The 20,870-nt window shown below is 40.4% G+C and overlaps 1 protein-coding gene across 3 annotated transcripts in view; it reads right to left on the bottom strand.

Moving 5' to 3' along the window:
* Positions 1 to 328: 328 nt before the first annotated feature.
* LOC125461428 (tensin-3-like) overlaps positions 329 to 20,870 on the bottom strand; it is a 386,950-nt gene continuing 366,408 nt past the window's right edge. For all 3 annotated transcript variants that reach the window (XM_048550197.2, XM_048550207.2, XM_048550217.2), the window contains 10 exons: positions 18,729 to 19,411; positions 16,144 to 16,236; positions 13,747 to 13,878; positions 10,089 to 10,187; positions 9,905 to 9,982; positions 8,142 to 8,219; positions 6,357 to 6,525; positions 1,790 to 1,858; positions 1,654 to 1,680; positions 329 to 1,556 (listed from right to left, as the gene is read on the bottom strand). In XM_048550197.2, coding sequence (XP_048406154.2) covers positions 1,415 to 1,556; positions 1,654 to 1,680; positions 1,790 to 1,858; positions 6,357 to 6,525; positions 8,142 to 8,219; positions 9,905 to 9,982; positions 10,089 to 10,187; positions 13,747 to 13,878; positions 16,144 to 16,236; positions 18,729 to 19,411 — 1,570 coding nt within the window. In that variant the 3' untranslated portion in view covers positions 329 to 1,414. The remainder of the gene's footprint in view (positions 1,557 to 1,653; positions 1,681 to 1,789; positions 1,859 to 6,356; positions 6,526 to 8,141; positions 8,220 to 9,904; positions 9,983 to 10,088; positions 10,188 to 13,746; positions 13,879 to 16,143; positions 16,237 to 18,728; positions 19,412 to 20,870) is intronic.

Here is a 20,870-nt window from a genome sequence, read left to right as displayed (position 1 = left end):
GGTATCAAGACCCAAGCAAAGTGAAGTTTCCACCTAGTGGGGCTAATCAGACAACACAGGTCATGTCCCAATTCTGCAGTTTTAATACTGCTATGAAGAAGAAGATAAAGTCGCACGTGAACATACTTTAAGATTGTGTTACTGTTGGCTACGTTGGTTTTAATATTTCAACAGTCAGATTATCATGAAACTTAACAGACCACCTGAAGTTTCAGCAAGTTACTTGGTCATCCCAGAATCAATAGCCTGTGGAGGAAGAAATAATTTAGTGGAACTCAAATCTAAACCATTGCTATAAACTGTTTATATATAAATTCTTTTATTTTGTGTGGCTCACACCATGAACAAGTGAAAGCAGAAACTAAAATCTATTGTACTTAGTATAATTTTAATAGATTGTGTTTCAAAGAATGGAAAAGGACTATACAAAGAATTATAGAACATAATTCATTTACATAATGAGTACAAGTTTTTTTTTACAGAAGGCTTAGAAGAATACTACAAAATACAGACTAGCCAAAGCAGACATGGATAAAATGATAACTTTGATAATACAAATTATTGGTCAAAGTGAAAACTCATACTTGAAGTTTGGCATTTTCACAATTAGTTAACACTGGAAGCAACATATGGGTAGAATACAGAGGTTGAATAGAAGGAAAAGGGTGGAATTCATTCACTGAACTTACGCTTACATGGTAGCTCAAAGTGCTGGTTAAATGGTATGTCTTTGGCAAGAATTTCATACCCAACTGTATATAGTTGTGTAGATTTAATCACTTGTAAAAAAATCGCAGTGATACAAAATAATTCTACATAAACCTGAATATCTATCCTACTTGTACTAAACTGCCAGTGATTCGGGAATGATACACAAGGTGTTGCACACAATATAGAATGGCATGCACCTCCAAGCACACCAAGTAATATAAAATTGACAGCCAAACTGTGATTGAGCACATTTACTGAAATGTATTTGTATTATACAATCATCAGATTTGCTGCCATCTATTCAGGATAATGAGTCAAATAAATATAAATTATGAGTGTTTATTTTTCCTGATTGGTCTATTTCTAAACCTGCTTTATTTCCTCCTGCTCAAGACAGTAAGAAAATAAAACTAAGCATTGACCCTTCACCTCAACAAATACGACCAAATGATAATGAGTAATCACAAAAGCCAGACAGTCTGACAGTCTGTTCTAAGACCGGTTATTCTCTAAAACTCGCATCCCTGCTCCTCTGTAAAATAAATCAAACCTGCTCTCACCATCATTCAACGTACACAAGCCTTCCAAACATGACCTATTGTTGTTCCAAATTATTGTTGTCCTGCAGTTTTCTGATCTTTGAATTTTGTTTAAAAATAGGGATATCCTCCGGAATGTGGAGTTTGGCAGCATCAGAATCAATTTACTTCTTTTGTGATCCAATCATGACCTTTGATACAAAGTTCACAATAGCACTGGCAGGTTGCTCAGGGTCGTGTTCGGCAAACAGATGACACACATTATCAGTGGCACTTCCTTGTTTCCTTGCCACAAATCCAAAGATTCTATCAAAACAAAAGCACATTATCCATGTTTTTATACACAAGCAATGCCAAGTTAACTTTAAACTGTTCTACAAAATTCTAGATTCCAAATGCTTACTTTGCTGAGATGCTGTCTTTTGTCCATCTTTTGCAGGGAGGGGAGAAAAGAAAACATCCATTAGAATCTCAAACTTCTGTCACAATCCTAACACCATACAGCATCAGAACATAGGCTATGTCAAACACAAACATACTTTCTTTCTTCTGGGTCCAAGGCACAGAAAATTACTGTGTTGACAGCATAATGTCTTCTGAAGAATAATCTATACAAAAAGAAAAGTTATTATTAGCAACACACATAATTGGGACAGAATTACTTATTCAACTGTAGTGAAACACCTTTAAATCTGCACCTTTAAAAATATAATTGTGCAAAAGGTAAAGGAATGATTTTGCAATACTTATTCCAACTTTTTACTCTCACAATTTGCAATGGTTAAGCTGACTTTGAAATTTCATCAGATTGATTCTTTAGGTAACAAGGTGTGGAGCTGGATGAACAGAGCAGGCCAAGCAGCAGAGGTGCTGGAAGGCTGATGTTTCAGGCCTGAAACATCAGCTTTCTTGCTCCTCTGATGCTGTTTGGCCTGCTGTGTTCATCCAGCTCCACACCTTGTTATCTCAGATTCTCCAGCATCTGCAGTTCCTACTATCTCTGATTCCTTCGATAGCAGGGTTGTCCTACAAAGATACTGACATATACTCTAGAGTCTGGAAGAGTGAGTGGCGATCTCATTGAAAAACACAGAATGCTTTGAGTGCTGATTAAGAGTACATGCAGGAAGGATATTTTCCTTGATGCTAAGCCTCGAAACAGGGAGGACCGTCTTAGAATAAGGGGTAGGTCATTTTGGGTTTTCTTTTTAAAAAGGAATTTGCTCCCAAAGACTGCTGTAGAGGCACAGCTACACAGTGCATTCAAGACAGAGGAAGATAGATCTCTAGATATTCAAGTGTGGGAAAGTGGGAATGAGCTAGAAGATCAGCCATGATGGAGACACTGGCAGATAGGATCAAGAGGCTAAATGTCCTTATGCCACAAGGGCCTATCACCCCTATACACTTGGGTACAGGTGCTCCAGGTCCTAGTGTTAGCAAAGTATCACTAGGGTTAATTTTAGACTTCAAAACAATGGCTTTTTGTGAGCTGAAGGAAGTAAATGATACGATACACAGGCAGATTTATAGAGTTACTTCTCAGAGCAATCACATTTACTGATTTGAGGTGCTGAATTGCCTCCATATCTCATATTGTTCTGCTCTGGAGAAAAAAAAAGTGACTGAACTTAAGCTGTGACTTATTGGAAAGTGAGTTCTAATATGGGATTTTATGGGATATACTGGAACGTCAGAGCTATGTTCAAAATGCATCCTGTGTAGGTCTAAAAAAAGTAATCACCTAGGCAAATGAGATAACTGGAGAAATATATTGTAAGTCAAGAAAGAAAACTCAGATTTAAAAGCCAATAATGGAACTAGATTTTGTTGCGTCTTTCTGTTCCATGCAGAATTTGTTATTTTTCATCTTAGCTAATAGAAAAGAGAATTATTTGCTTTTAATTCCACTGTGTTCAAATTAGCCTTTCAATTCAACAAGCAGTTGCCAATGAGAAAACATCATTGCAGACTTGTTGCCAGAATAAGTTTACTCCTTCTAATTTACTTTAAAATTACATGCTTAACATTTTAAAAAAATGTAATTCCTACTCATTACCCTCCCAAAATAGTTGCTCTCTCAATTTAGCCTGAAAACTGAATTGTCAGAAGCAAAGCATGAAGACAGTACTATGCAATGTTCAGTGTCACAATATCAGCAGAGAAGATACAGTGCCTCTGAAGAGACCTGGGTCTACATTTTCATCTGAGACAAATAACATGGGTCAGGACAATTCCCAACTTGGCTTCCTGCCTTTACAGGAAGCATCTGCAAAGGTGGGATTTTGAAGAGGATAGTTTAAAATGGTCATCTCAGTGCGGAGAGACTTTATCCCAGTTGTAACAAAAACAGTAAGGCCACTCAAGCCCTCATCCCTCATGCCCTCCATATTCCACCCATGCCAGTCTAACAATCCTCATAGCCCGTTATATCCTCCGTGCCAAGGGACGGCATTTCAGGGCTGATTCCACCACCTGTATAGGAGCAATGAGCCCTGTATTGACAATATGTGGGAGAAAAACTTTTTAAAAAAAATTCCTTCATAACTTTCCACACTCAAAAGAAAACACTTTTCACTACAAGGCAATAAAAGGGTCAATTATCCAGTCTTGAATAAAGCATCAAAGCAAACACCACAAGTATTTGAATCCTATATCATGTGTAAATAAATACTGTGCAACTGAAAGAAGAGATCAGAGCTACAGCCAACCAACTATGTTTTGGGGGACATGGAGAAGTTTCAATAGTTTAAGTGGAAGTCTGAGCGCTCGGCCAATAATGCATAATGAGATTGGGATAGCTCAGCATGGCTGAGACCTTTTTGAACTTTATATTTAAAAGGTTTCTCATGCCTCATGACAGTTCTGAGGTGAACCTTATACCCTTGAAAAGCGAGCCCAACTCCATGAACATTCTGGAAAACAAAGATGATCGCTGCAGTGGAGCCAACTAGATTTCGGTTGCAGGCTATGGTCTCCAGAGTCCATGAAAGTGCAGTCCTAGTGTTAGCAAAGGTTCATTCTGTATCTTACATATGATTAGGCGAAAGACAATTTAACTTAAATACAACAGCCTGGGTATTCTTCAAAGCTGCTGCTGTTCCTCTGCTCTAACTTTTCCAGAAGTATAACAGACAGCGTGTTTATATGTGTAACGAGGCATCACTGGCTGTGCTGGCATTCACTGCCCATCAGTAAGTGCCCTCAAGGTGGTTTGGAGGAGCTGCCTTCTTGAACCATCAGAGTGCTTGGGGTGCAGAATTCCACAGTGCTGTTATTGTGAAGTTGGGAAAAGTCTCAACTCCTTCTAACATGCCTCAAAGATGAGAATCCAGTCTCAGGTCTCTTCAGAGACACTGCATCACTGTTGGTCATGTAGTAGCACAGACCTCTTGCCTAGCTTTGGCTTTTAGGGGGTGAGTTTCAGGATTTTGACCCAACAATAATGGAATAGCAATTCCATTCCAAATCTCATGGCTTTTGGCTTGGAGGGAAACTTGCACGTGGTGGCGTTCCCATGCAGCTGCTGTTGTTGTCTTTTTCAAATGGTACTGGTGTAGTCCTTATCTATATGAGGTCAGGCTGAGACTGATAAGTCCCTAGTAGCTTTTTTGTGGCAGGTAATGACCATCTTCAACAAGAGAATCTAAGCATTGCCCCTTAACATTGAATGGTATTGCCAACACTGAATCCCCCACTAACAACAACCTTTTTATACCATTGACCAGAAATAGAACTGGACCAGCCATATAAATACAGTGGCTCCAACTGTACAATATGTACAGAAGAGTCATTCTTTCATTAACAGGGGGATTGAGTTTAAGAGTCGTGAGATCTTGTTGCAGCTCTATAAAACTTTGGTTAGACCGCACTTGGAATACTGCGTCCAGTTCTGGGCGCCCTATTATAGGAAAGATGTGGATGCTTTGGAGAGGGTTCAGAGGAGGTTTACCAGGATGCTGCCTGGACTGGGGGGCTTATCTTATGAAGAGAGGTTGACTGAGCTCGGTCTCTTTTCATTGGAGAAAAGGAGGAGGAGAGGGGACCTAATTGAGGTATACAAGATAATGAGAGGCATAGATAGAGTTGATAGCCAGAGACTATTTCCCAGGGCAGAAATGGCTAGCACGAGGGGTCATAGTTTTAAGCTGGTTGGTGGAAAGTATAGAGGGGATGTCAGAGGCAGGTTCTTTACGCAGAGAGTTGTGAGAGCATGGAATGCGTTGCCAGCAGCAGTTGTGGAAGCAAGGTCATTGGGGTCATTTAAGAGACTGCTGGACATGTATATGGTCACAGAAATTTGAGGGTGCATACATGAGGATCAATGGTCGGCACAACATTGTGGGCTGAAGGGCCTGTTCTGTGCTGTACTGTTCTATGTTCTATGTTCTAAGTCAGAGAAAAGGAATCTCAGGGTGAGGAACGCACTACCAGCCTCCCCAGATGATTGCTCACCTGTTACAAGGCACAAGTCAGGAGTGTGACAGAATACTCTCCACTTGCCTGGTTGAAACTATATGCATCACCTTCAGTAGTCATTTCCTACACCACAGCCACTGTACCATCACAGTACTGTGTACCATCTATGATGCACACCACGGTAATTCACCAAGGCTCCTTGTACAGCACCTTTCAAAGCTGTAAGCCTACGTTTAGCATGGCCAATCCATCTAACCTTTGGATTGTGGGAAGAAACCGGAGCATTCCATGGACAGAATGTGCAAACTCCACACAGACAATCGCCCAAGGGTGGAACTGAACCCGGGTCCCTGGCGATGTGAGGCAGCTGAGCTACCGCGCCATCTCTGTATCTTCAGCATTCAATTTCCAAAATATTCTCAGTTTAAACAGCTACTTTAGTATTGTTTCATATATCTCAATTAATTTTTGGAATTTTCTAATATACTGGATAATTTTTATCCACTGCCTCAACTGATTTGTGATAGTGTGCACTTCACTGGCCATTTTCCCTGTAAAATGTCTGAACATTTAACCACGAAGAAATTATTTGGCTCGAAAGACTTGGACAAAATCAGGAAACTGTTAGGTGAGGTTTCAGTTTACTGTTCCTGTGTAAGTCCAAGTTAAAATACAGGGCATACTTACTTTCTTTGATTGTCAGTCAGAGTAATGCCTTGGGCAGATACTTTAAAATGTACAACAGTGGAGGCTAGAGAAGGTGCCTGCCCCAATGTTTCTGATGTTGCTTTTTCGATTGCATAACGGCCTGTGAGAGACTCCATATCCACAGAATTTAAATACCACACATTACAGGCTGAAACAAAAAAAAAGGAAAACCTTTCAAATACACTTCTCAGATCATGAACATTTCTCAGACTATTTTGTGACTAACTAAAGTTTCTTTGCTCGCAAGTATTCATCCGTTTCTACTAATTATTTTAATGTTTGCAATTATTATGGTGTATTCAGTGACAACCACAGAGCAAACTTCTAGTCATCACTACAACAGACAAAGTGTACTAAGCGTTTGATAACGTTACTAAAATATACATTGGGTGGAATCTTATAGAAACCTGAATGACATGGTTATGGCAGGAGAACTGTGTGAGAAGTCAGGAAAGCTCTTCTCCGTTATCAGGAGCAACTTGGTGCATTTTCAGACAGAGTTCCAGGCATCGAGACAAGATTGCCACGAGGTACAGGAGGTGTTGGGGTGGTGGCAGTGCAAGAGTTATGCTCAAGCAGAGCACCACCCTGCTCAGTAGGGACTGGGGGTGGATTTGGCAATGGGCAGAGCTTCAGGAAGGGGATTTAGATGTTCTGGTCCTCACCAAATGTAAAGGTGGAGCATGGATATTACTGTCTGAGGTGCACTCGCTGACATTTTCTCAGATCCTGGAAACTGCAGCTGCACAGTGGGTAAAATACATGCCCCTACTTGTGTGGAAACCAAGGGGAGGCCCTTCAAAGGGCAACAACACTACACAGAGACCCAGTCATTGAGAGGATACACAGCAGCCGGCTCCCAGTCCCCGCAGACCATGACCCAGCTATCTCGTTGTGTGCTATGCACCACACAGCACCAAACGTTGGTGGCCATTTCATCCAAGACCATCTCCTTTGGCCACTGAGGCCTATGATGGCAAATCAACACATGCAATATTTCCAGGGTTCCTTCAAAACGCACTGTTTACATTGGCCATATTTGGTGCAGCAGCCTCTCAAGCTTGGCATTGCTCCATGGAACATCATGCATGACACAGACATGGCCTAACAGATGTAGCTGCATTGTGAGCATATTTGAACAAATATCGGACTTTATTTACAGTGAAATATCACCTGCGACATCAATATGCCCTCCCACAGCATCCATGTACAGTCTCAGGTTCTGTAGTTGGAGGGAGCCTGCCCTACACAGGACCCCATGGCCTTCGATATATGGTTTTTTGTCCAGAGGGCCCATTGACACTGAGTGTGCCCCACCATCTGACATCTTTCTGAATTAGTCTGGTGCCAATCAGGGCAGCTTCAGAACACCGGTGTTAGTGCAGGAGCATAGTTTTTCAACTACGGGCGCAGTTACCAGAGGCGATGATTTATCTCGGGATAAACAGTTCTTCCCAATACGATGAGTGGTAAAAGTATGTGAGCATCAGGCAAGAGGGGCACCAAAAGGGCAGGGTAGGTAGTTAATTTGGCAGATTTGGGCAATGTGGCAAGAAATTTCGCTGAGCCACGCATAGAGAAACCCTCCGTGGAGCTCGACAAATATTACACTGAGCCAACATACAAGATTCAGCCAAATATCTTATAAGCTCGCTAAAAGGTCTGAAACAGGTGAACTATGATTTTACGTGGCAGGTTATTTGACAATTATAAACGTGTCAGTTACAGGAGACACCTGCCACAGCAGTACTACAGTACGTTTACCTGCTCCTTGCTTCAACAATTCTGCAGCAGAATTTGTGGCAGCCTGTGTGGAAGCATCTATTCCATCTTCTAAAGGATCTATTAAATAGAAATGTAAAAACATATTCAAATCTCCAGTTCTGATCTCTTACTCGAGTAACCTGTTCAGCACTAATGACTTAACTGAGAGCTTTATAAAATAAAGCTAACTATAATCCCAGGCAAAGGCCTTCAATTCACGAGATGAGCGTTTTAGAAAAACAACTCAGACAGCCTCATTATTAATGATCAGAAAACAAAGCACAGTGGCTCAGTGGTTAGCACAGCTGCCTCACAGCGCCAGGGACCCAGGTTCGATTCCACCCTCGGGCGACTGTCTGTGTGGAGTTTGACACTTTGTCCCCGTGACTGCATGGGTTTGCTCCGGTTTCCTCCCACGGTCCAACAACATGTTGGCTAGGTGGGTTGGTCATGAAAAATTGCCCATAGTGTTGAGGGATGGGTCGAATAGATGGGTGCCGGGGGATGGGTCTTGGTGGGATGATGTGAGAGTTGGTGTGGTCTTGTTGGGCCAAAAGGCCTGTTTCCACACTATAGGGATTCTATGATAAATAAACTAACATAAAAAAAGGGATGACTAATTTTTGTAATGTCCTGAAAATCTGCTTAAACCGCAAAAGGATGCTGCCAAAATGGGGGTATTATTTAGTAATGGTTTCTGGCAGGCTTGACAGAGCTATAAGAGGCAGAGGAAAGAATCCAGCCACTGGAAAGGACAGACAGTATGTCATTATCATTTCATCACCACAATTAAGACACTGGGCTGCAGAATTTAGCAAGTACTAAAAATAAATTGTGCCTTTGTGTAGCATTAGCAATAGTCTCCTTCTTTTGGATAACACAGCACTAAAACACAGTATAACGGAGATGCGCTATTCCAACTTTTGATTGGGACTGGCTGCACTAATGTAGTCACTGTTGGAATGCATATTCAGAAGCACATGGCGGTGTTGTTATGGGCCACACTCTTTGCTATCCCTTATGAAACACCATTTTTACATCAGGATTGGATGAGCAATTAACAAGAGTCCACAGGGAACTATTAGAAAGAGACAGTTGGTTTCCAATTTCAGCACTCCAGATCAAATGTGTGACAAGCTGAAGAGGCAGGCTGCCTTGAACTACAATAACAGGGATAAAATTCATGCTGCTGACATTATTCTGCACCGCACTCTAGCACGCGACTAAGCTAACTGAGCCCTAGACAGCCTTCTAAACAATTCAAGAAGTGCTCTGTCATGTCAATTTTAACTCTGGATTTTAATATTTGGCTTTTGCATTTTTAAGCTTGGCCAAAGCTACTCATTGACCCAGAAACCTTTTGAAGCACCTCAGAGACTATCAATTCTTCTCTCTACCTATTGTGACACAGCCCTTTAATTTGTCTTTCTTTTTAAATTTCAAAAGCATGCAATTTGTCACTCCCATCACTTGTGTATTCCCTGCACATGTCAAGATACAAAGTTTTATTTGACTTTGTCTGAGGCTTGACAATGGAGATTCAAGTTTAAACTATGTTATCATGGAAAATCTAACATGCTAATTTCAACCTTCAAAATGATAATGATTCATTTTACAACAGAAGTAAAAATGAGCTAGCATATTTTGAGCTGCATGCATTTTGAAAAGGAACATTTTGTATATATGATTCCAATTGCATCAGTTTGACAGTATTTATCAGAACAGTTTTTCAACAATGTTCTTCTGCCAACTTATATACTTACCTCTGTCAGGGATGAGTAACTTGCAAGGCAATGCCAGTGGTGTGATGGAATGTTGATAAACCAAGGCAGTCAGACTCCCTGAATAGAAACACAGAATTGCATATTAGATCCAAAGGAAGAAATTCAGGTTAAAACAGCTGGATCATCTTGGCTGTACTTCTAAACAGTAAACATAAAATCATACCAAAGTATGGTTCATTGGGGCAACCCTTTAATCGTACTCCTTTCTGGGTACATTCAATCAGGAAATGTCTGACCAGCTCATTCGATAAGTCTCCCAAAGCTGTGTGAAGAATAAAAAAACACAAGTTTACACATCACAGAATTGCTCCAGCACTGAAGACAGCCATTTGGTCCATCACATCTGTGCCTGCTCTTGTAGCAAGCAATTCAACAGGTACCATTTCCCTGTTTTCTCATCGTAATCCTGCACAATCTTGTCCTTTTCAGAAAATGACGCCCTTGAATGAGTCTGTTAAATGACTCCAAAACACTGCCAGCGCATACAAGATCTTAACTAAAGTGCGTGAGAAAGTTCATGTCTTCATTGCTTTCTTTTCCGATTACATTAAATCGGCACTTGCTTGTTTTCAGTCCTTCCATCGGTCTCTCCATCTTTCCAGAGACCCCACGATTCTGAATGCCTCTATGAAATCTCATCCTGACACATTTTATCCAGGATAAACGGTTTCAGCTTCTTCAATCTGTGTAACTGAAATTTCTCATCCCTGGACCCATTCTCATGAATTTTTTCCTTCACTCTGTAATGCCTTCAGAGTTTTCCAAAAATGTGTCACCCAGAACAGGATGTAAAGCCCTACTAGAGGCCAAACCAAGTTAAGCATCCTATCCTTGCTCTTGTACTCTTATGCCCTTATTAATATAGCCTGATGTACTGTATGCTCTATTAACTACTCTGACAGGTTGTCCAATGATTTATGTGCACATGCACTCAGGAACCATTGCTTCAACACCCCTCTAGACCTTTACCCTATTTTGTTTTGTCTCTCCACACTGATGGTGGTTTAGAGGAGGTTCACTCAATCGATACCTGGAGTGAACAGATTACCTCATGAATACAGTTTGGATGGTTTGGGTTAGCTTTCACTGAAGTTCAGAAAAACGAAGGATAACTCGATTCAAGTGCGTAAGATCCAAAAACGAGTGTTGACAAGGAGGACGTGGAAAAGATGTTTCTTTTCATGGGTCAGTCCAGAATCCAAAGTCACTGTCTTTAAATTAGGAGTCGCACTTTCAGTGCTGAGATGGAGAAATGTTCCCAGAGTGTTGAGAGATTTTGGAACAGTGTACCTAAGAAGGTCGTTGATTTTTTTTTTTAAAAAGAGAGATGTGGGTTCTTAGATAATAAAATGTGAGGCTGGATGAACACAGCAGGCCAAGCAGCATCTCAGGAGCACCTCCTGAGATGCTGCTTGGCCTGCTGTGTTCATCCAGCCTCACATTTTATTATCTTGGAATTCTCCAGCATCTGTAGTTCCCATTATCTCTGATGTGGGTTCTTGTTAGGAAAGGGAATCAGAGATCATCAGGATAGATGGGAAAGTGGAATTCAAAACACAAACCAGCGCCATGATCTTACTGAATGGCAGAGAAGACTGGGGGTGTGGGGAGTGGGGGAGGGGACTTCTGTTCTTATTCACGATCTGAAAAATGGACAGTGCAGTCGCTCTGTGGTTAGCACTGCTGCCTCAGTGCCAGGGACCCAGTTTCAGTTACACCTTTGGATGACTGCGTGCAGTCTGCACATTCTCCCAGTGTCTGCGTGGGTTTCCAGTGGGTGCGCCAGTTTCCTCCCACAGGCCAAAGACAGGTAGGATGGTGCACTGTGGTGTCCAGGGGCACGCAGGTTAGGAGTGGGGGTTAACCATGGCAAGTGTAGGGTCACAGGAACGGGTTAGTGGGGCTGAGTCTGGGTGGGATGCTCTTCATAGGATTGGTGCGGACTATATGGGCTGAGTGTCCTCTTTTTGCACTGCAAGGATTCTATGATTTTTCAGCAAAAATCAATCACATCATATTTCTCTGCACTAAGCTTCGCCCGTTTGCTGCTCAACAATTCCACCAACTTGTCTCGGCCCTTTTGAAATTCTACACTATCCTTTTCACAATTTACATGGCAGTTAGTTGATTCTGTTGAATAATGTCAAATTAAATTCGAGTGTAGAAAAGTACAAAGTGATTTGGCTTGAGTAGGAAAATTAAGGAGACATACATTAAGAAGTAGATTTAAAAGGATTAGAGAAACAGAAAGATTTAGGGCTTCAGATACACCAATCTTTAAAAGCGAAAAAACGAGTTGCAAAATAAAACAGTGAGACCAGATTGTGTAAATAAGGCCACTAATACAAAACTTAAATAGATATGTTAAACACGAACAAACTTGGCCACAGGTGGAATGTTGTGTACTGTTTCCAATGCTTTACTTTGGGGACGATGCAACAGCCACCGAGAATGTGCACATTAGGTTGACTGATCCCTTTGTTACGACAAAAGAAATTGCAGCCCTTTTCGCGAGGCTAAATATACTCAAGGATATTGCCATCACATTGAACAAACTATTGAACAGATTCCAAAACAGCTGGCATGGTTCTTATCTCCATTCTCCATGCTCTGCCCTTGTGAGAGCTTTCCCACCCACTCCTTTCCCAATGCAGCAAAGCTCTTTGCATTGTTTTGTTCCTAGCTCAAATACATTCAGCTGTGCTACTCTTCCCTGCATTATCACTTCTGGAGTTTAAAAGCCCTACATACTGCACCTTGAATGATAGCATCTTTCAGAGCCTTGGGTTTCAGCTTAGCTCACAGATAAACGTCATTATTTACCTCTCCTCCTTCACCATTTTCACTGACCGCTTGAATGTTTTACTCTTGCTTTGAAATCAAGTCATGGTTAAGCCACAATTTAGGTCCATCCTTTAGATGACTGAAACTATTTTCTTTAGTTTCACTGCAGACTCAATATCTTTGATCCTGACTGAATTTACCTCCAAAACCTCTCAGGCTGAAGTAAACAGTTTCTGTCTTATTGAGAGATTTAATCCTGAGCTAATCATTGAATCCCATTCTCTGTCCTCCGCCAAGATTGTCCACTTTAACTTCTGCAAAATTTCCACTTCTGTCCCATCATATGACTCCAGCAGTGGTTCCCTCACTGCTGTGGCTGTGGAGGTCAAGTCATTGAATGTATTTAAGACAGAGATAGATTAGTAAGTGGATCAAGTGTTACAGGGAGAAGGCAGGACCATGGGATTGAAACACATACCAACCATGATCGAATGATGCAGCAGACTTGATGGGCCGAATGAGCTAATTCTACACTGATATGTTATGAGCTTAGGGCCTTCTATCCTCTTCACTTCATCATCTCCAATCTTTCATAAAGTTTGTTGTTTGAGTTTTCTACTGTGGAAAATCTCATTTCTCTATTGCACCCATTCAGCAGACTCAACACACCATTTTAAGTTCTTGTTCTTGTTTTTAAAACTGTCACCTTACAATAATCTATATTTACAAGCCTTAAACTCCAAAACCCCACTAAGAATTCATTTCCTTGATTCTAGCTTTTGATTCAGTATCATCTTCTCTTCATCCGACAACTGTTGCTAAAATTCTTCCATCGTATTAGACTTGTTCTCTGGACTTTCTCCTTTGCCTCGCCATTCCACCTGAGACTTTCTGGCTCATTTTTAAAATCACTTTCTCCACAGCTTTCCATCGATTATCTAATGACACCTGCACAGGCATTTTTCAACATTGAAGGCATTCTAAGTTGTTGATCAAATTGGAAAGGAAATACACAATCTCTGCGAAACATGCAATACCTTTCTTGTTTTGCTGTAGCACCGAAGCAGGAGGTGTAGCAACTTTCATTGCCAATCCATAGGCACCTCGGAAAGAGTGGCTGTCCCGTACAATGAACGACCCAGGCTCTTTGTCCTTTAGTATTGCAATGGCTGCAGGTAGAATGAGTACTCATTAATAATTAAGCTTAGAGATGATTCCGAACAGGAATTATTTCCAAAGACCATACTAAACAATTCTAATTAGAATATTTTCTATCACCGAACATCTATACATTGTTTTATATTTAAGTTCACATGCATGTTAATAGTGAACTCACCCTCTCCCTCATTTCTTTTAGCCAACGTTGAGATATACAGAGTAACTGAGAGGCACAACATAGATCGACAGAGTATGTGACTTCGATCCTAGTTTTAATACTGAAATGCATCCATTACTGATGGTGACTATGCTCAAGTTTCAGGGAATCTGGTTGATGCCATCTGATAAGAAGATTAATAGGTGGCATTCAATCTATTTTTTCCAACCCATTGAAATAAAACTTATAGAAAAAGGATCTGAAAGGTGGATAGACCCTGATTTTTACACAATCTAAGTAATTCAAGTTTTTAAATCTCTTAGCATTCAGATAAGCTGCAGAGCTGGGCTGAGAGGTGGCAAATGGAGTTTAATGCAGACAAGTGTAAGGTGATGCACTTTGGTAGGAGTAACCGGAAGGCAAAGTACTGGGCTAATGGTAAGACTCTTGGTAGTGTAGATGAGCAGAGAGATCTCGGTGTCCATGTACACAGATTCTTGAAAGTTGCCACCCAGGTTGACAGGGCTGTTAAGAAGGCACACAGTGTTTTAGCTTTTATTAATAGAGGGATCGAGTTCCGGAACCAAGAGGTTATGGTGAAGCTGTACAAAACTCTGGTGCGGCCGCACTTGGAGTATTGTGTACAGTTCTGGTCACCGCATTATAAGAAGGATGTGGAAGCTTTGGAAAGGGTGCAGAGGAGATTTACTAGGATGTTGCCTGGTATGGAGGGAATGTCTTACGAGGAAATGCTGAGGGACTGGAGACTGTTTTCATTAGAGAGAAGAAGGTTGAGAGGTGACTTCATTGAAACATATAAAATAATCAGAGGGTGAGATAGGGTGGATAGGGAGAGCCTTTTTCCAAGGATGGTGACGGCGAGCACGAGGGGGCATAGCTTTAAATTAAGGGGTGAAAGATATAGGACAGATGTCAGAGGTAGTTTCTTTACTCAGAGAGTAGTAAGGGATTGGAACGCTTTGCCTGCAATGGTAGTAGATTCGCCAACTTTAGGTACATTTAAGTCGTCATTGGACAAGCATATGGACTTACATGGAATAGTGTAGGTTAGATGGGCTTGAGATCGGTATGACAGGTTGGCACAACATCGAGGGCCGAAGGGCCTGTACTGTGCTGTAATGTTCTATGTTATGGTCTGTGTTATTTATACACATTTGTGTAATAATTCTCATCTTCTCTGGGTAACATTATGAAAAATTAAATTAAAGAATTTATAATTAAAGGAGTTGATTTCTTGCTGCCTATCAGAAGAGAAATCATTTACCAATGTATAATTTAAGTGTTATAGCATTAGCACAGCAATAACACACAATACATTGTTTATTAATTGCTGCTGAGTCAGAGTTAATTTAATCTTATCTCTGCTCTTTAGGCTACGTATTTATCAGTAAGCAGTCTGAGGTCAATGTCAGAGTACAGCTTTGCTGAGACAGATTTTCAGGTTCACAATTTGAAATCAGCAGAAATCAACATGGAATTATTATTTCTCTGTCATGAATTCCTATGACACATTCCCAGTGACATCACAGAATGTGACAGAAACACAATAAGTGCATGAATTCCACATACAGAATTAATGAAAAAGGTGATTTTACTGGACACATTACAGAGTTAAGTTGTTGGTAATCCATGGAATTTATTTCATAGCCAACATATGGGGCCAATGATACAGTACATACAACATGGTGTCCAGTCTAATAACAGAAGCAGTACTGAGCACACAGCTCCGAATAAATCAAGGAATTGAAATTCTCTACAAATTTTTAGACATTGATTGCAGCAATAACACATGAGAAAACATCTTGTGTCAATTATTTCCAATTTGCCATTTTCATCAATAATGATTAGGAAAGGAATAGAACGGAGAAAAAGAATCACTTTCACTTTTCCTTCCAACAGGATTAGAAATTCTTTCGGTGCTCAATTAATAGTTGCATACTGTCACCATGTCTTGCAAGTTGCCTATTCCAGTTTGGACCAACTCAAACACAGGAATTAATAATGCTGTATTGGCAAATAAGATTATGCCACTCAAAATGCTATTTAATCTTTCACTAACTCAGACTTGACTGAAAGAAACGAAGTACCTCTGCCTCACCTTGTTCACGTGATATTTCGGGTTTATACCAAAATTTGGACGTGTCTTGCACAAATTTGACAGTGACATGTTTGTCGGATGAGAAAGCAGTTTCTGTAAGTAGAGTGGGGGGAAAAATAATCAATATGTGGAAGATGTACTTTTGAATTTCGGCTTCAATTTCATATCGAAAAACGGATAACAGATTGTGATTGACAAAACAATCAGCTTATGCGAATCCATTTTGCAACACAATTCATAAAATGACAAAACGCGAATGATGTAAGATCATTGACTGAAAAAGGATCTCTCTCCACTGATGTCGCAAGTTTGGCTGGGTGTTTACAGTATTTTTTGCCACCATAAAAATCATACTTCATCAGCTTTAAAATACTAATCACTCCAAAATGATGTTCTTAGGCCTTTAGCCTTATTCAACTTTAAAAAATAATCACTGATGTGGCACCAACATGCATGCATCTTACTTATCATGGTTTCAAAATCATTTGATTGAATAAGGAAAAAAGTGTTTGATATCGTGAATACGCACTTTGAGACAAATAAACTTTTGTTAGCCCTTGATAAGCTGAAACTGACAGACCAGGAAATCATGTTCATTCACTGGTTTACACTGTCAAGGACAGTAACAGGGCTGTGAGAATAAGCCTTATCCCCACTTGATTAAGAAAGGAGAAACTAAACATGGTTTTCTCTCCTGCCACCGCTCATTGAAGTGTGTTTGGATTTCCAGCCAGGTTTGCGCTGGACTGAAGATTCTCCTAATGTTTAATTTTAAAGAATCCACACGTAAATAACAAACCTGTGGACATTGTGATAAAGCTCCAGGCACCCCCAAACCTATTCCACAACAAGTAATCAATGATTTCTGGAGTGGAGGGCTGGAAATGGTTAAAAATAACAAAAGGGGTACCACAGAGCTTCAAGAACGATACGAGGTCAAAACTGGTGCTCCAATATTACTAACACTGGCAGTGCTCTCCGGCTGTAACTGTAAGTTACAATAACCAAACAGCTGTCCAGTTTTACAATGGAAATGGCCTTACAGTTTAGCGTCATGCAGCACAAAGCATCCAGCCGTGTTTCAAAGTCTCAGTTACTTAGGTTAAACAGATGCAGCACTAATTAAATCCTGTGGTCTGGACTTCTTTTTTAAGATTAACACTAGCCACAATTTTTTTCTGTATTCACCTTGAGCTTACTTCTCCTTGGCCACAATTTTCCCATTGGGGAATTAAATGAACTTCCTAATCTTCAAAATACAGGTACAAACATATCACTAAAAAGCTGCACTCTGACCTGAAATCACCAAAAATCATACAAAAGAAGCAATTAAAAGTACTGAAGGATTAGGATTGGTTATTTTAAGTTAGCAGTCAACAACCCAATATTCGGCATACAGGCAGTTCTGATAAAGGGTTGTGTGTCCACCAGCAACATGAACTTACGTATCATTCTACTTATGCTGACTGGTCTGCAATGCATTTTTCAGCTTTTGCTGTTTTAGACATGGAGATTTTTAAAAAATTATAAATTGCATTTTCTTGGAGCAGCCAGAAAGGAAATCCAGGTTCATTGTGCACCCCATAGGATGTAATCCCCTGTGTTTGAGAAAGAAAGTCCTGGCCTATTTTGTCTTCTTTAGGGCCCGGCAATTCTCTAAGTGGAAGGTGAAATTTTGAACTAAAGATTCATGTAATTTGCAGTAACTGAAAACAGCTGCTTCCAGAAGACAACCAATGCTAAAAATGTTTTCGAAAACTGTCCAGAGCTGCCCTCATCAGTGGACAAGGAGGTGCATATTTGGAACCCAATCCTGAATAGAAGAAAGCAACCACAAGGCTTACACAAATCAAATAAACCCACTGTATCACAACTACAATGACCTGAGCTCCAACAATACAAACTGCAGAACAGAATTTTCCTAACAGTTAGCAAATATTTACAAAGTCTGTGGTGATACCAGTGTTAAACTCTGTCTCAGACTCCAAGATCAAGGCAAACCTAAAAAGTCAAACCATGTCGTTGAACTATTCATGAAGTGTGCATTCATTTCAAATAACTGCAGAGCCTCATCAGCATCAGCAGTGAGCACACTTGGTTGGAAACGCCCAGCTCATTCCCAACACTGTGCAAATTAGTTCTCCCTGTTTTGGATTCTAGTCTTTTTTAAAAATTTTCTTCCAACTAAATATTGGGGGAAATGAAAAAATCGAAGCAGACGACAGTCGGGTACTCAACGTGTCTGTTAAATTACAATTGTATTGGTTACCGTGTCGATTCAGCAACAACCATGAAATGTAAACGAGTTGCAACTGCTGTCTCCATGGGAGGTGGTTTTCTAGCTGTGGGTGGGTTGTGTGCACAGCATGCGGTTTTCCAATAACTGCCCTTTATAACTCCACTCAGGAAGTGGTTGGTAGCCCCAAGTGAAAGTCACTTATATAAAAATGAATATTAATTCTTTGCAAACAATTAAATGACAAAAGTCAAGTATTTAAATAAGTATACTAACTTACTGTGAGCATAGTTGTATATGGAACATTTTAAACAACCACATATTGGGATACTACAATCACAACATTTACCTTGTGCAACAGAAGTATTTACGACTTTAGAAAAGTCAGGAAGGACACTGGGGAATGGAATGCTAATAGTACTTCCACTGTGGGGACTGGAAAAACCACTTGAAGCTGGTGAGATGGAGGTAAATGAATGATCGCCCTCAGAAATCCGTTTCTTCTCTGGTAATGGAGGATGCACATTCAGACTCAAAACATCATTGATCAGTGTCGCACTGCTTTGTGCTTCGCCACTAACTGCTGTAAGCACTCCCTCTTGCAGACTACTATTACCCAAGAAACCAGTCGCTGGGGAATTCATGTTTGAAGCAGGGTTGTTTGATCCTGTAGAAAGACTGGATAGCATGGCTTGTTCTCCATCATACTGAGGTCCACTGTTGACAATGTAGTGCAGGTAACCCTGGTTACTGGAATCTGCAGGCAAAGGATGCTTTGCAGGGCTTCCTCCTGCACTGTTCTGTTGTAGGTTTGAAGTTTGGCGCTCAGAACTACTCATGTGAACAGTGTGGTTGATGGGAGAGTTAACTTGCATTCCTAAAGAAGGAAACTGCGACATGACAGAGGCCTCTTTTGGTGGTTTTCTGGAGTTAACACCAAGCTCTGAGGAACCAAGACAGCTTCCTGCTGATCTGTTGACCCCACTTACTGGTGGCACTCCTTTCTGGGCACTGTCCATCCAGGCAGATGTGCTATCAGGGAAACAAAAAAAAACACAAATACAAATAATGTAATTCTTAGTGCATAAGCCCAGTATGAAATTTCCCTCATCTTCATCTCTTTAAATTTGGATGAATTGGATCATATTTTTTCCTCGAACATTGCTCTTCTGAGCATCCAATTTTGCTTTTGATTGTTAAAACCTATCATTAAAATCATGCAAAATAAATAGTCTGTCTGGTACTTTAACCATTAGGTGTACAATTTTTTGTTTACAAGGCCATTCAAGCCACATGACCTGTAAGGAAAACCCAATATCATGTTCACAATGGAATTACAGATGATTCTCAACCTCAAGTGTACAGCATAACCTAAGCAGATCATGAACAAATTTATTGATTTTTTAAAAAAAATACAGCAGACAAGTGCTATCTTTTGCTGTACTAGTATAAAATATTGAATCTCAGGATCTACAATTAGTAATGCTCAGCTCAATCTTACGTTGCAATTATGGTCAATATTGAGCACAGGAGTATCAATGCAAACAGTACAAACGAATCTACTTGTAAGACTTTGGCTATTACATACCCTAGCACCAAAAGGAATGAAATTAATACTTAAAAAATAATCTTCAGTCTTTTTTGGGCCTCTCAGAAGTCTTTCTTTTCCTTATGTGAGTCCATTCCAAAATGATATAGAATGCTGCAGCCCAAATGAAAGTCCTTGCCCATGGTGTGCTGCAGCCTTCAATAACCAAGTCTCAATCAACCTTTACTTTTGAGATTTCTAGCATCCTGCTGTGCTCACCAGCCTTCAATGTATGTCTCTTTTTCAGTGACCAAACAGTCCTCATTTTTCATGACCTTGCCTCAAAATATTTACAATATGTTTGTAAGTACTTTTCAATTCTGCTAACACTAACAAGATTCTTGGGCTAAAACATTGGCCTCAATAGTGAGCAGACTCAATTGAAATAAAGAAGAAAGCTTGAATGTTGGATCACAGAGGACCTGAATAGATTTCAGACACACAGAAAGGGCAAGAGAAGGAGAGAGAGAGAGAGAGAGAGCGTGAGAAAGAGAGAGAGAGACAGAGAGAGAACCAGAGATTAAATCGGACTGAACTTTTTTTGGTCCAAATGAATTGCATTTAAGTAGAGGTTCTCAATCCTGTAATTTTTTTTGAGGGCATTTTTTTCCCATCTTGTTTGATGGTGGCATGTGTTTTATTTTTGCAAACGTTCTGAACGTTTATTTTGGAGTGTGGTAAGGAAACACCATCTATCTGTATTTTTGTTGGCCTGTGGGAAACAGTGGAATTATTTACCACACATTTTAAGAGCTTCACTGGAATATACAAGAAAATCCTCCTGCTTCCTACGGGAAAATGTGATTTGGGTTTGATTGGGAAGAAGGGTTTATGCACCATACTTGCCTTGTGGTGTAAATTGCTCTGGGGGAGGTCCATGGCTCTTGCCGATCACAGAATATA

Source organism: Stegostoma tigrinum, chromosome 2 (assembly GCF_030684315.1).
Source record: "Stegostoma tigrinum isolate sSteTig4 chromosome 2, sSteTig4.hap1, whole genome shotgun sequence".
NCBI classification, from domain to species: domain Eukaryota; kingdom Metazoa; phylum Chordata; class Chondrichthyes; order Orectolobiformes; family Stegostomatidae; genus Stegostoma; species Stegostoma tigrinum.
This window is presented reverse-complemented; position numbering and strand designations above follow the sequence as displayed.